General features: G+C 40.7%; 1 protein-coding gene across 1 annotated transcript in view; it reads right to left on the bottom strand.

Annotated features, from left to right (window-relative positions):
- The window catches only part of LOC115356997 (ADAMTS-like protein 3), a 141761-nt gene that overhangs the window by 35626 nt on the left and 93943 nt on the right, over positions 1 to 12192 (bottom strand). The window contains exons 4-5 of the mRNA XM_030048316.1: positions 11388 to 11515; positions 2978 to 3023 (exon numbers count right to left, since the gene is read on the bottom strand). Coding sequence (XP_029904176.1) covers positions 2978 to 3023; positions 11388 to 11515 — 174 coding nt within the window. The remainder of the gene's footprint in view (positions 1 to 2977; positions 3024 to 11387; positions 11516 to 12192) is intronic.

Genomic DNA, 12192 nt, shown 5'->3' with positions numbered 1-12192 from the left:
TTCTGGGGGTGGGGACAACTTTATGGATGGAGGGGTCTTGTCCCCCCCGACCCCCCCGGGATTTCCGCCTATGAATGTATATGTCACAAACACAAAATTGATTACTTGGATCTTGCTATATAATTGCTTGTCTCCTTTGTGTGACCACTCCTTTGACAAAACACCAGTGTATCAGCGATCACTTAGCCTCCTGGATTATTTATGGTGTGTATACTGCTGTATTTTCTTGTGGATTTTTGCCCTATGAAAGCTGTCTTGGCTGAAACATTTAATATTCTTCACTAAAAAGAAGAGAAAAAAAAACCCATTTATTTTAATGGAGAGAGTATGGCCCCCATCAATTTTGTACTTAATGGCAGTTTTAGTCAACTGCAGTCTCCATTTCAATAAAATTTCACCTGTTTCATGAATGTTTCTGGGAACAAGTAGAAATCTGTTGAAACAAGGCAGGATAAGGCGTATCAGCCACTGCGATCAAGAAAATGACACTTGATTCTGGAATTCTGGAAACTAGATGATCAGCGTTGGAAACAAGTGGGATTACCTCATCCCACTCGCAGATTTATTCAGTTGTTTGAAGGAAAACAAGATTGTAATACTGAATATGAGACTGTTAACTTGTTAGGATGAGTTTTTTTGCAGTGCACCACTGCTCCAATTTTAAATGTATGTGTTTAGCCATTTGCAACACATGTTTTGAGTGATTCAAAATCATGTGATTTCAGTTTTGTTTCCAGTGAACTGATGATTTAAAAGCTGCTGATGGTTACTGCATCAACATCCCCACTGTACAGCAATGCAACTACAGCAGACATGTAATGTGCCTTTGCCATTTCTTTTGGCATTTTCTAGCTTGGTTAAGCCAGAGGAAGAATGCTGGAAACCCCTTTGTTTGTCCAGTCACAATTCTTTTGTGTATTCTTTCATTGGTTTTCTTAAATGTTTGTTCTTCTGCACTCTTCTTGTCACAGTGTGTCATGTGGGGATGGAAAAAAACGAAATCCGATCTGATTAGAGTAAGTTGCATTTTGAGAGATGCACATTTCAAACCACGGAGAAATATCGTTTACCATTTTGCCCACAAAAGATAAGATGTCCATGTTTGCTTTTTTTTTTTTTTTTTTTTTTTTTTTTTTTTTGTCTTTTCCTGCCCAGACTGACCATATGCTGATTGAATATGCAAATAAAAAAGTCAGCTTGTCTGAGCACAGAATAACTCCTAGACACTGGGGTTGAAAACTGTCTTGAATCGATAAGAGAGGCTTGTTTCACCAGGCAACATCTGACAAACTGTCTTCAACCAATAAATCTGCACCACATGTCTCCCTGAATGAGAACAGGACACACTCACCCAGACACCCCACCTTCACTCAGTCACACACACATAAACACAAACTATCTCATCCTCAATATCTGCCAGCAAGCGGATCCCTTGGTTGCCAGTATCATGCCTCGACTAAACAGAGCTCTCTATATACCCAGAGGGGAGAGATGGGATAAATATTATCCCGGGAACTCTTCCCACTGGATGTGATTGAAATCACTGCCGCTCCACAATAAATCCAGACATAACCGCTTCAATGGGGAAGGGAGAGAAATAAGACTTCCTTTGATTAAAGAATGGTGTGAGAACGACTGTGGTTGTTCCTGCTGCTCCAAACAGGCTGGATGTGTTTCTGTGGTCTGTGAGTGCAGTCCTACTGTTGAGCTAACATAATGGGGGTGATTGTGGTTCCTGGGCTATGATGGAGCAAATGAAGGCTGTTGATTTTACCAGATGGACCACTGTCAAGGACTGTCAGAGGGATTATTCACATACTGTATGAGGAAGCCTTTGTTAGTATAACAACTACTGCATCCCTTATTTCCCTAGCTGGCAGAACATACATTACATCTTTACGGCTTGGGCCGGACTAATCCTCAGTTGTAACTGGGTGGAGGCTGTCCATTCTGTTCATAAAGGGGCTGAGAACACGTTTGGAGACAGTTCCAGCCAAAACGTTTCCTCACCCTTGTTTCCTCCTACGACTTAACTAAATCAACAAAAAGAGTGACTTAAAGCAGAACTAGGCAAGACTAAATCATGTTTCATCAAGTAGAACTGCAACAGGGAGCAGCATCCCAGTCCCTCTAAATGAGATGCTGTAGATATACCAATTCACCTATTTCCTCTAATGAAATTCTGCTGTTAGTATAGATACTGGGAAAGCTTGTCAGCAAACTGTAAGTGACAAACAGAAACTTAAGAGCAAACTATGTAAAAGTTCCCCCAAAACAGCAGCACTTCTCCCCTGGGTGTTAAAATTTCTGGGTATTTAAAGGGATGGTAAATGAATAATGAATAAAATCTTTTTTCTTTTTTTTTTAATATTGTTCTTGAGTACTATCCTCATCACCCACCAAGATTTGAGAGTTTGTTTGAGAGTTATAGGGGCTGTATTTTCTACAGTAATCCATTCCAGCAGGACCGGGTGGGCTTTAGCTGCCTTCGTAGGGTAACAATATTGTCTGGACCCTGGTAACACCAACCAACCGTCCAGCAAAGTGACTGAGGTGGTGTTCTGACTGGATCATTATTACATGCTATTCTATTAGCTTAAAATTAATCCCAAGCAACAGTGATCATTTGACTCAGGACAAAAATCAACCGATTGGCCAAGGTTTTTGCAGTTTTCAGTTGGAGTCAATAAAACCCATTTTAACAGGAAATTGCATATTTTTGTTGTCTAACCCTATTACTTCAGAATTTTCAGTTTACCTCTTGCTGCCACTTGAAGCCACCAAGCGTGGAGTTTTTTTTTTAATGCAGATTTTAGAAAAAAAAGAGAGAGAGAGAGAGATAACATCGATGTGACATTTATATAGCTTTCCAATTTGTTTCCGTTTGAGCCAGTGAATATGTATACATTGTATACATATGTATAAATTGAAAATCAATGAAGTAGTCTTCATACTGAGCTGTAAAGAGCAGACTCACCGTATTGCTGCAGGTTCTGTAGCGGATGTTTTTGCCCTCACAGTTTCTGCAGAGCAAGGCAGAAGAAAAACATTCTTAGCATTAATCGAACGCAACAGGCCACAAGGCAAGACTTGAGCTGATTGAAATGATACATACATACAAAAAGGAATTCACACCAGCCAATAGGCACCTATTAGATCTGACCGAAAATACTCGACTTGATTCGTTTCTTATGAAGACAGAGAAGCCTTCTGCAGGTCTTACTCTTTCTTGCTTCAGCCATCTCAAAATTCAACAAAAGTTTTATCCCATATGCCATAACTGTACTGAACAAGAAAATGAAAAGACTGTAACTGTGGTGAATGAAATGTATATGTATGGTGGCGGGTATGTGCTATGGTATTGTATTGGTATGATATTGTATTGGTTGGTGTTCCCTCTGTAATGTTGTTTGTGTAATCCTCGTGGCTATTCGGAAGTGAAAACAATTATCCTGAAAAAGGACAATAAAATCTATCTATCTATCTATCTATCTATCTTAGATAGATTATGTTTCATATTTTGCTATCCACTTTGCTGCTGTAATACGTGAAATTTCCCCACCGTGGGACTAATAAAGGAATATCTTATCTTATCTTATCTTATCTATCTATCTATCTCCCTTGCATGATTGTTCGATGGTTACAAGAATATGTGTACACAGGGTGTGATTTTATATATTTATTTATTTTTTGGGGATTTGTTCTTCATTTTGTCCAGTTTCAGTCTTGTCTTGTGAAATTATTTCATGTTATGTTTAAAAATTCCTCATGCATTTTACTCTTGTTTTTATGCCCTCCTGTAATGCATTTTGAAAAGTATGCTTTGAGATAAGAGCTGTGTGCATTTGTGTTATTATAATTATTGTTACTCTTGGGCGCTTGCAATTTTAGTGATATAGGAACTGAAGCTTATTTTAGAGTTGACCTTATTTCAAGTTGCTCTGGATAAGAGCACCAGCTAAATGCCTAAAATGTAAATGTGATGAATACATGTGCGCCCACACAAACATACCCACAGAACACGCACCCATAGAAAAATAACTGTGCAACAAAGTATGCATGTGTAGACACACACACCTGTCAGGAAACTCCACCTGCAACACACCTCATCAGGCCAGCAGCCATCTACCACCTTCCCCTGAGTTCCAACTGGCAAATCCCAAAATGTCAAGCGAAACAGACCCCGCAGATATGCACGCAATCAGACACACACACACACACAGAGTCAGAATGAACCTGAGCCTTGTGTGAAATGTGCCATGGCAGAACGTTCCTCTCCCCCTGACGACATGGACATGCTGTTAACTCCGTTCCACCTTGTTAGCAACAATAACAACACCCAATCTCTTGGTGTGTGTTAACTGCCACAAAGTGCACATTTCCACTGCCGGCTTACAATAACATTGGCCTAAACTGGTAGCAGCTCATTTGTCCTGGTGTAAAACAGGGCCGGCCTAATCTGCCATGTAGGGCAGATAGAGAGCTGAGGACCACACTGCAGCCATTCAGCTGGCTCCAAGGAAAACCAGGCTGCGAGACCAGCAAGGAATGTCTCCTTATTAATGAACCAATTAATAGCTTTCTCCCATTGCAATGCATGAATCATTCAACCATGGTGGGACACTCTCCATGTGAGTGTGTATGGGTGTGTGTTTGTCTGCCTATGTGCCAGCATGCCTGTGTGTATGTGGACCATGTTTTCAGGATCTTGGAATTCCTACAGCTACGGCTTTTCTTGTCTTTTCTTTTTTGTCTTTTCTTGAGCTCACAACACTGACATGTCTTTTGTGTGGAAGTCTGGCCAGTTTCTTTCAGGGCAGGGTACAGCTAATTGTGTATCAAACACTGTGCACTTACAGCCAGTTCATGAAAGACTTTTGTTGCTGTAAACATTCAATGTCCGGTCACTCTTTCCTGGGAAAAATCCTCTGGTGCACAGGGAGAGATGCATTTTACATCCATGATTCTGATTTCTGAGTTCAGAACATCCAAGGAAAATATCTAAGGAAAATGACAGTCACAGCTCTGGACACACGGTTTGACTGACAGGAAGTGCGAGACAGAAACACCATGAGGACTAAATATAGACAAAAGAAAAAGAAATTTTTTTTTTTTTGGAGCCAAAGTTCTCCACATCAAGTTTGGCTGTCATCTACCACTGTCAATTGGAGCTGGCCAGCATGCATTGTGACTGGCTGTCAAAATCCTGGGTCAAAATCACTGGTATGGTCCATTAACATCCACAATCCATTTGGCTGTGGCAGCAAAGGTTTGAGGTGGGCTAGTTGCTGCTTTGCCTCACCAGACTGCACTGACAGCGTTGACTGGAGTTTTCCAGCTTCAAGCGAGTGGTGTCAGCTCATGGTGTGTTGCATCAGCAAATTATAAGTACTTAATGCATCATACTGCCATCAATTGGCAATAATGTAACATGCAATAACACTGAAATTCAAATTAATTCAACTGTTCTATTTATTTGATAATAACACGAGTGAGGTGATTCCACAGCCTGCAGGCTCTTTCTGCAGTAACCTGCCTGGCTAAATGTGCTGGTTCATTATTTTACAATTTTATCTGCAACATAGCTAGTCAAACAACATTGACAGGACCCACACTGCACCATTTCCATATTTTTTTTCCCCTGATACTACATGAATAATGGATTACTTTCCTCCAGCAACTTCATGAGCACACTATCACCCTATTGCTAATCTTCCTGGGCGACATATCAGTTTGAGGGATGTTCTCTTTGGGAGTGAGGGGTCAAAAACATTATATGTTGTGTCTGACACCTTTCTTAACTGATGGATAGGAAGGAGGAGGCTGCTGGAATTTTGCTCCAGATCACTTGACTTCAATCAGCTAGAGGTTGCTCTCTGGGGCTGCCTGAAAGACAAAGTATATTCAGTGAAATCCAAATCCCACTATATGATAGAGTTGGATGAAGCTTGCTATCACTGAATCAGTGCGCATCCTAAATGTTCGGACATTCAGAGTATTCTGTGCATTCTTGTTTGGAAATTCACAGTGGCTATTTGGACATCAGTACAGGTTAAAAATAAGTGTTACTAATGACATTAATGAAGATTCAGCATTTTACTCTGAGTTAGCCATGGATTTTAACACAGATGCAGTGCGACCATTCTTCACTGCCAGTGACATGGATCAAGCACACCTCCATCTGATCATTCTCCACAGAATTTACAAAACCATTCCCATCAGCAGCCAGTGCCCAATGAAGTTTCAGCCATCTGTGGCTCATTAAGAGCTGTTTGTGCTTGTGTATGGATGAGGCCAGACTACTCTCCAGCCTTTCTTTGCTGTGTGGTGAGAGGGACATGTAAACACTGACAAAAACAAAGTGATTGACAGGTGTGCCACCATGACGGAGAGTAGGATGTCATTTTAAAAAGGCACTGTGATATGTGCAAAGCTCATTAACCTGTTGGGATTATTTTGTTCTATTATGGTGGCATGCATGGAGGCAGTGGCTTGGTGCTCCCTATGCAGGATGGTGGAATACACAAATGGACTATACTAAACAGTGCACTACAGCTGGCTGAGCAGGAACAATTGGTGAGTGAAACATCCATAATTAATCCTTATTAACTTAAATTTGGGTTATGAGGAAATTAGTCATAAGGTTGAATGAATCTGTTGTTTAAGTCCATGCTTACTGCATCTCGGCACCTGTCTGTGTCCCTGCTGTGGTGCTGTGGACTGTCTACTTTGTCCTGCTATATGACACATTGTTTATAAGCTCACATTGTTTTTTCTTGGCTTTTAAAAGTAATCTATGTGTGTTTCTGTAGTAGTATACAGTGATTCATTTAGTTTGGGAAGTGGGCAGTGGTAATGATTAAGGGACTGTGGATGGATGATAGAAGGAAATTCTTTTAAGGAAGAATAGCTCAGATCAGGAGATAGATAGATAGATAGATAGATAGATAGATAGATACTTTATTCATCCCGAAGGAAATTCACAGTTTTTCAGCAGTATCCATAGATTACAGATTAAATAAATAAAAAATTAAGAATAAGATTTAAGCACAGCACACTAGAGATCAAGGTACAACAGTGTGCAAAAAGCAATGTGCAAAAAGATCAGCTTAAAAAAAAAAAAAAGCGTAAGAAGTGAACATAAACTAGTTCATTTTTAGGACTGTGAATTTAGTTCAAAATTGTAAATCGTGAGCTATGAACATGAACCAGTTCATTTTAAGCTGAGTGAGATGAGCTCGTTCTTGTGAAGCGTGAACTTGCACCACAGCGGTCCTGGTGCAGTATTATGCATGCTGGCTCACTGGAAACACCCTGCAGCACTTCAATGGATTGCAACCTTAATTAACATCATTAGTAACACCTGTGTTTACCCCATTATTCCATTTTAAAATGGCTGCTGTGAAAAGGGTCTGCTCCCCAAAGCAAATTCAGCAGCAGATCTTAGGATTCACAATGAATATTATAATTAGCTAGCATTAGGCAGCTTTTTAACCACAAAACACTTTGGATCTTACAAAAATATAGCTTCATACACAGTCCTCCTCATGCCTGGCTAGAAAATCCTCTAAAATGGTAGAAATGTTACTTCATATCAAGGATGTAACCTGCACGATATTTCTGTTTCTGCCATCTTGACACTGTACTGAGGGATTTCATGTTTCATACATTTCTAAATAATTCTGTGCCGTGCCATCCTCTAGAATGAGCTCACAGCAAACTGTTGGAGTAATTTTACAAATGCATCCACAGTGACGCTAAAGGCTCATTTATGCTCAACATCATGTACGTATACAGACAGACGACGTGGACAGTGACATTCTGAGAACAGTGTTACATCATTTGAAAAGGACATATTAATTTTTGTATATAAATGGAGCATAAATGAGCCTTAAAGTGTTAGCATGGATCCCTGCAGCCAACAATCCACTGTGTGCACATGGCTGATTTTGAAAATGGTGAAAATATGAAAGTGGTTCGGTCATTCTGAACATTTCGATACTATTATTTTGATATATTAAGTGTGCTGGCCTGCTCTGAGATGTTTCTCTGATCCCTTTGATGGGTAAGTTGGCCAGCAGCATACTAAAACTTTGGTGTGTTCCTTTAAACTTTAGGCCTGACATATTGGAGTGCAGACAGATATTTCCTCTGCTTCTTCAATGTTGCTGTCAGAGCAGCAGAGTTAGCAGGAGTCAACGGACATTAAAGGGAGTCTGAGACCAGAGGAGGCAAAGCAGTGGGCAGAGGCAACCTTCAGTCCAAGAGAAACACTGGAGCCAGACATAAACCCTGAGTTTGTGTGTGTGTGTATGTGTATGTGTGAATGTGTGATAGTGCGGGTGTGTGTTTTTGTGTGGGCATTGTGAATGGAGTTGGAGATTAAAGCAGGCTTAATGCTCTCACTCCAGCCGTCCTCCACTGTCCTCTGCAGTGTGAATACACACACACACACACACATACACACACACGCGTGCACATATAGTGCACAGAAATATATGCACACACAAACTTGCACGTACACCCACACTTCTCATATTTCCAGCCCTCATCATGATTATATGTGAACACACACACATACACACACACACACACACAACACAGATTTACACACATAAAGATATGCACAGTTATGTAAGTACACACTCACACATGCACATGAAGGTGCACACACTCATTCACAAACACATGTACACACACCAGCAGATAATACCCATTTCTGCACAACGTCTTCACTAATTATGTCCACAAGTCAAACTGGCCCTATCCTGCACAGAGACTTGTGGTCAAGTACACACACATACACACACACACACAACCAAACCCCACCCACACACACACACACACACACACACACACAAATCCTGTCCCAGTAGGATCTGGCAGGTGTGCTGGCCTGTTCTAAGATGTTTCTCTAATGACTGGAGTGTGAATCTCCCAGTGCGGAGGAAGTCGGAACAAATCAGGCCCAATCATTTCCAGACGCTGGGAGCTTCTGATCAGAGTTTACGGCGACCGAGGCCACGCTCCGTCTGTCTGACTCAACCACCGGGAGTCTTTAGACATCTGAAGACATGGCATCTCATCAGACTTCAAACGGTCTGGAAAGATGCACAGGTCTTGCTGATAAAACCCAGCTTTTTGATGAATCCGTATGAATCAGTATTCTTACCCTTTTACATGGCAACAAACCATTTTGCAAATCATGTAGTACTATATATTTTACAATGTATCATCAAAATCCATCGATTTTAATTTGTGGTTGAAACACCCACATTACTATGTTCTGCGTCTGTGCTGTTGCCATTCATAAACCACAGGACTGATGATTGGTGTTGTAAGGCAGGGACTATTTTTCAGCGAAGAGACTGTTTCACTCCACCCGCTCCTCTTTATTTCAAATCATGAAAACACAACAGGGCTGCTGCTTTTAGGAAAGCTAATGTGGACAACTTTATTCCGGTGATGGAATACTGCTGTGAAGAAAGTTTGAAGTCTCTGAAAGTTCATTTTCATATCATAGTGGAATGAATGGAAACTAATGACTGGATAAAAGGGAGGAAAAAATGACATCAGAGTTCTAAAATATGACTGCTCGCTTTGGGAAAAGATGAACAGAAACATGAAGTATATACAATTTATAGATATTAGGCTAAACATGAAAAATCACTGGCATGGTGCTTTATGGTTATCAAATATCAGCATCAGCAAATATCAGATATCAGCAGCTTCAATCCAAAAACACCTGTTCCGATACTGGCCTTACAAAATATATATCAGCTGAGCCTCAGTGGTTGGTAATGTTCTTTGTTAGTGGTTGCATTACAGTAAATCAGCATTTATCATGGAGAACACATTGGGGATTATTGATCTGGATGCAGAGGCAGTCAAGACAAAAAAGCTTAAGCATCTGGATTAGCACGTTTGGCATTCTCTAACAGGGCTGATAAACATCTGGGTCTCGGCGCTGGTAACTCTACACCCCACAGGGAGAAAACCATTCCTCCACAGGAAACATTCAATGAATCAACACCGGTCCTAATATGACAAAACAGTACCGTGAAATCACCTCACAGCAAATCCAAAGGCCGATTTGCATGGACTATTTACCTGTATTTTGTCTGTCTTGCAGTACCATGAATGACATGCTGATTTCATCCCATAACCACAAGGTGCCAATTAGCCAGTTTTCACAGTGCCATGAGTGTTTATGTGTATTTTATATATGTGCAGTAAAACTGTTCTTACTTATGATTTTGGTACCCAGAGCAGGGGGGATTTCCCCAGTGACACAGGGGGAGACACTCAGGTTGAGTTGCAGTCAAAACTAATGGAGACAAATGCTTTGCCAGGAGGGTATAGAGCATTGCCACGGGGCACTGTCTGAAATAGATTCACTGTGATGTGGGAGACTTCCGGAACAAGCAACGCTGCACTGCAAATTGCTAGGCGGAGACAGGCTCACAACAAATGTAGACACAGTTGAGTGAGATTGGAGCGTTTGAAAGCAGCATATATTTAATGAAACCCACTCACTTAATTCATTTATCAGTGTGAGGAAGATATAGCATGGACTACCCAGACAAATGTCTGCCCCATCTTCCTAGCCTCCCATCCACTTTGGTCCATAGAGACGATCTGGACTCTGTCAGAGTTTCCAACCCATCTCTCCCTCTCTCTTTCTCTCTCTCTCACTCTCTCTCATATACACACACATGCACCCATCAAACTGTGTTCATGAATGTGGTTGCACATGAGGATGTACATGTGTGTACGTGTGTGAGTGAATACAGCAAAATGTATCTTAAGTGACTAAATACTAGTCAGAAGACGTTAATCTAATACATGTAGAGGAATTTTACAATTTCAAACATCAAAACAAAACATAGATCCTAAAAAATTGCTTTGAAAGTACCTTTCTGTTTTTTGGACAAATCACTGCACTTTCGTAACGGCAGCCAGCAGATAGAAAGCCGCTGTATGTCTTATGGCTTATGCCTAAAATCTCATTCGGATTCCTTTTAGAGGCTGAAAATGTTGTGTACTTCCAAAGCATAGCCTACTGGTGTACTGATTGAACTAGAAATTCAACTTAACAGATATCAGAACAATTCATTTCTCTCCAGTGAATATTTTGCGCTTTGAAAAACATGATCTGTGAATTGAGGCGACGTGCTGATGTGCCCAATTGACAGTTTTAGACATTAAAACAGCGTCATCAGCTCCAATAACATGGCAGAACTGTTCAAGTAGGTCTGCACAGGGATCAGATCTTTGAAGTGGCATTCTTTTATCCTATTTTAATGATCAGATATCTGCCAGAACGTATTTCCATATTTCAAAAACACAGCCAAATAGTGTCTTGTTAGAAGTGGAATCAGGTTTACCCTCCATTGAGACAACGCCGTAGTGAGTAAGAGGCTCCTCCTCCGCACGTTCGAGAGCAGTCGCTCCAGGCTCCCCAGGCGTCCCAGCCGGTATCCCTGTCCTCATCTGAACGGGTCATCCTGGATGCCTGAAGTGGAACAAACACAAATGCAAAAGTCACCCAATCAGACGATCACAGGAGTATTTTGCATACTAAATCAGAGTTTCATTGCTTCTGTGAGGTGAAAATATAAAAGCTGACTGATAATGATTCATCTATTGGCAGATGTTTCACACAAGATTTAAATGATATGCAATGCTTTTTATTTGTCACAAAATGTATGGACTATTAATACCTTACATGATGTTTATTGAGAGAAAAATCTCAACCACTAGGCCTCCATGAGTCTAATCTAAGATATAGAGTATATTTCTATTTCAAATTCCTACTTTCAAATTGCTTTTGAATTGTATGAGATAGTCTTGGTAGTGATTTGATACAAGATTTGACACCCAATGTTACTGGTGGTGAGTTTTCGGTTTAAGTCTTTAACTGTGTGGACAGTGAGGAGGACTTGTCCTTTGCTACTGGAAATGGGTTCTATTGACACTGCTCTTTAAGGCTGACTGCGGATTTGATGTTGTGTTCTGGAATAAAGGTACAGTGAAGCATAATGGTGCGAGTCCTGCATTTTCTCATTATTGTCCACTTTGCGTGCCTAGGACCTGAAAATGGGATGTACAAATAATTAACATTACTTAACACAGTCCAAATTAGCTATAGGAAATGACTCCAAAATGCCAAGCTTTATGGGGATGAGGAGA

Source organism: Myripristis murdjan, chromosome 3 (genome assembly GCF_902150065.1).
Source record: "Myripristis murdjan chromosome 3, fMyrMur1.1, whole genome shotgun sequence".
NCBI lineage: Eukaryota > Metazoa > Chordata > Actinopteri > Holocentriformes > Holocentridae > Myripristis > Myripristis murdjan.
This window is presented reverse-complemented; position numbering and strand designations above follow the sequence as displayed.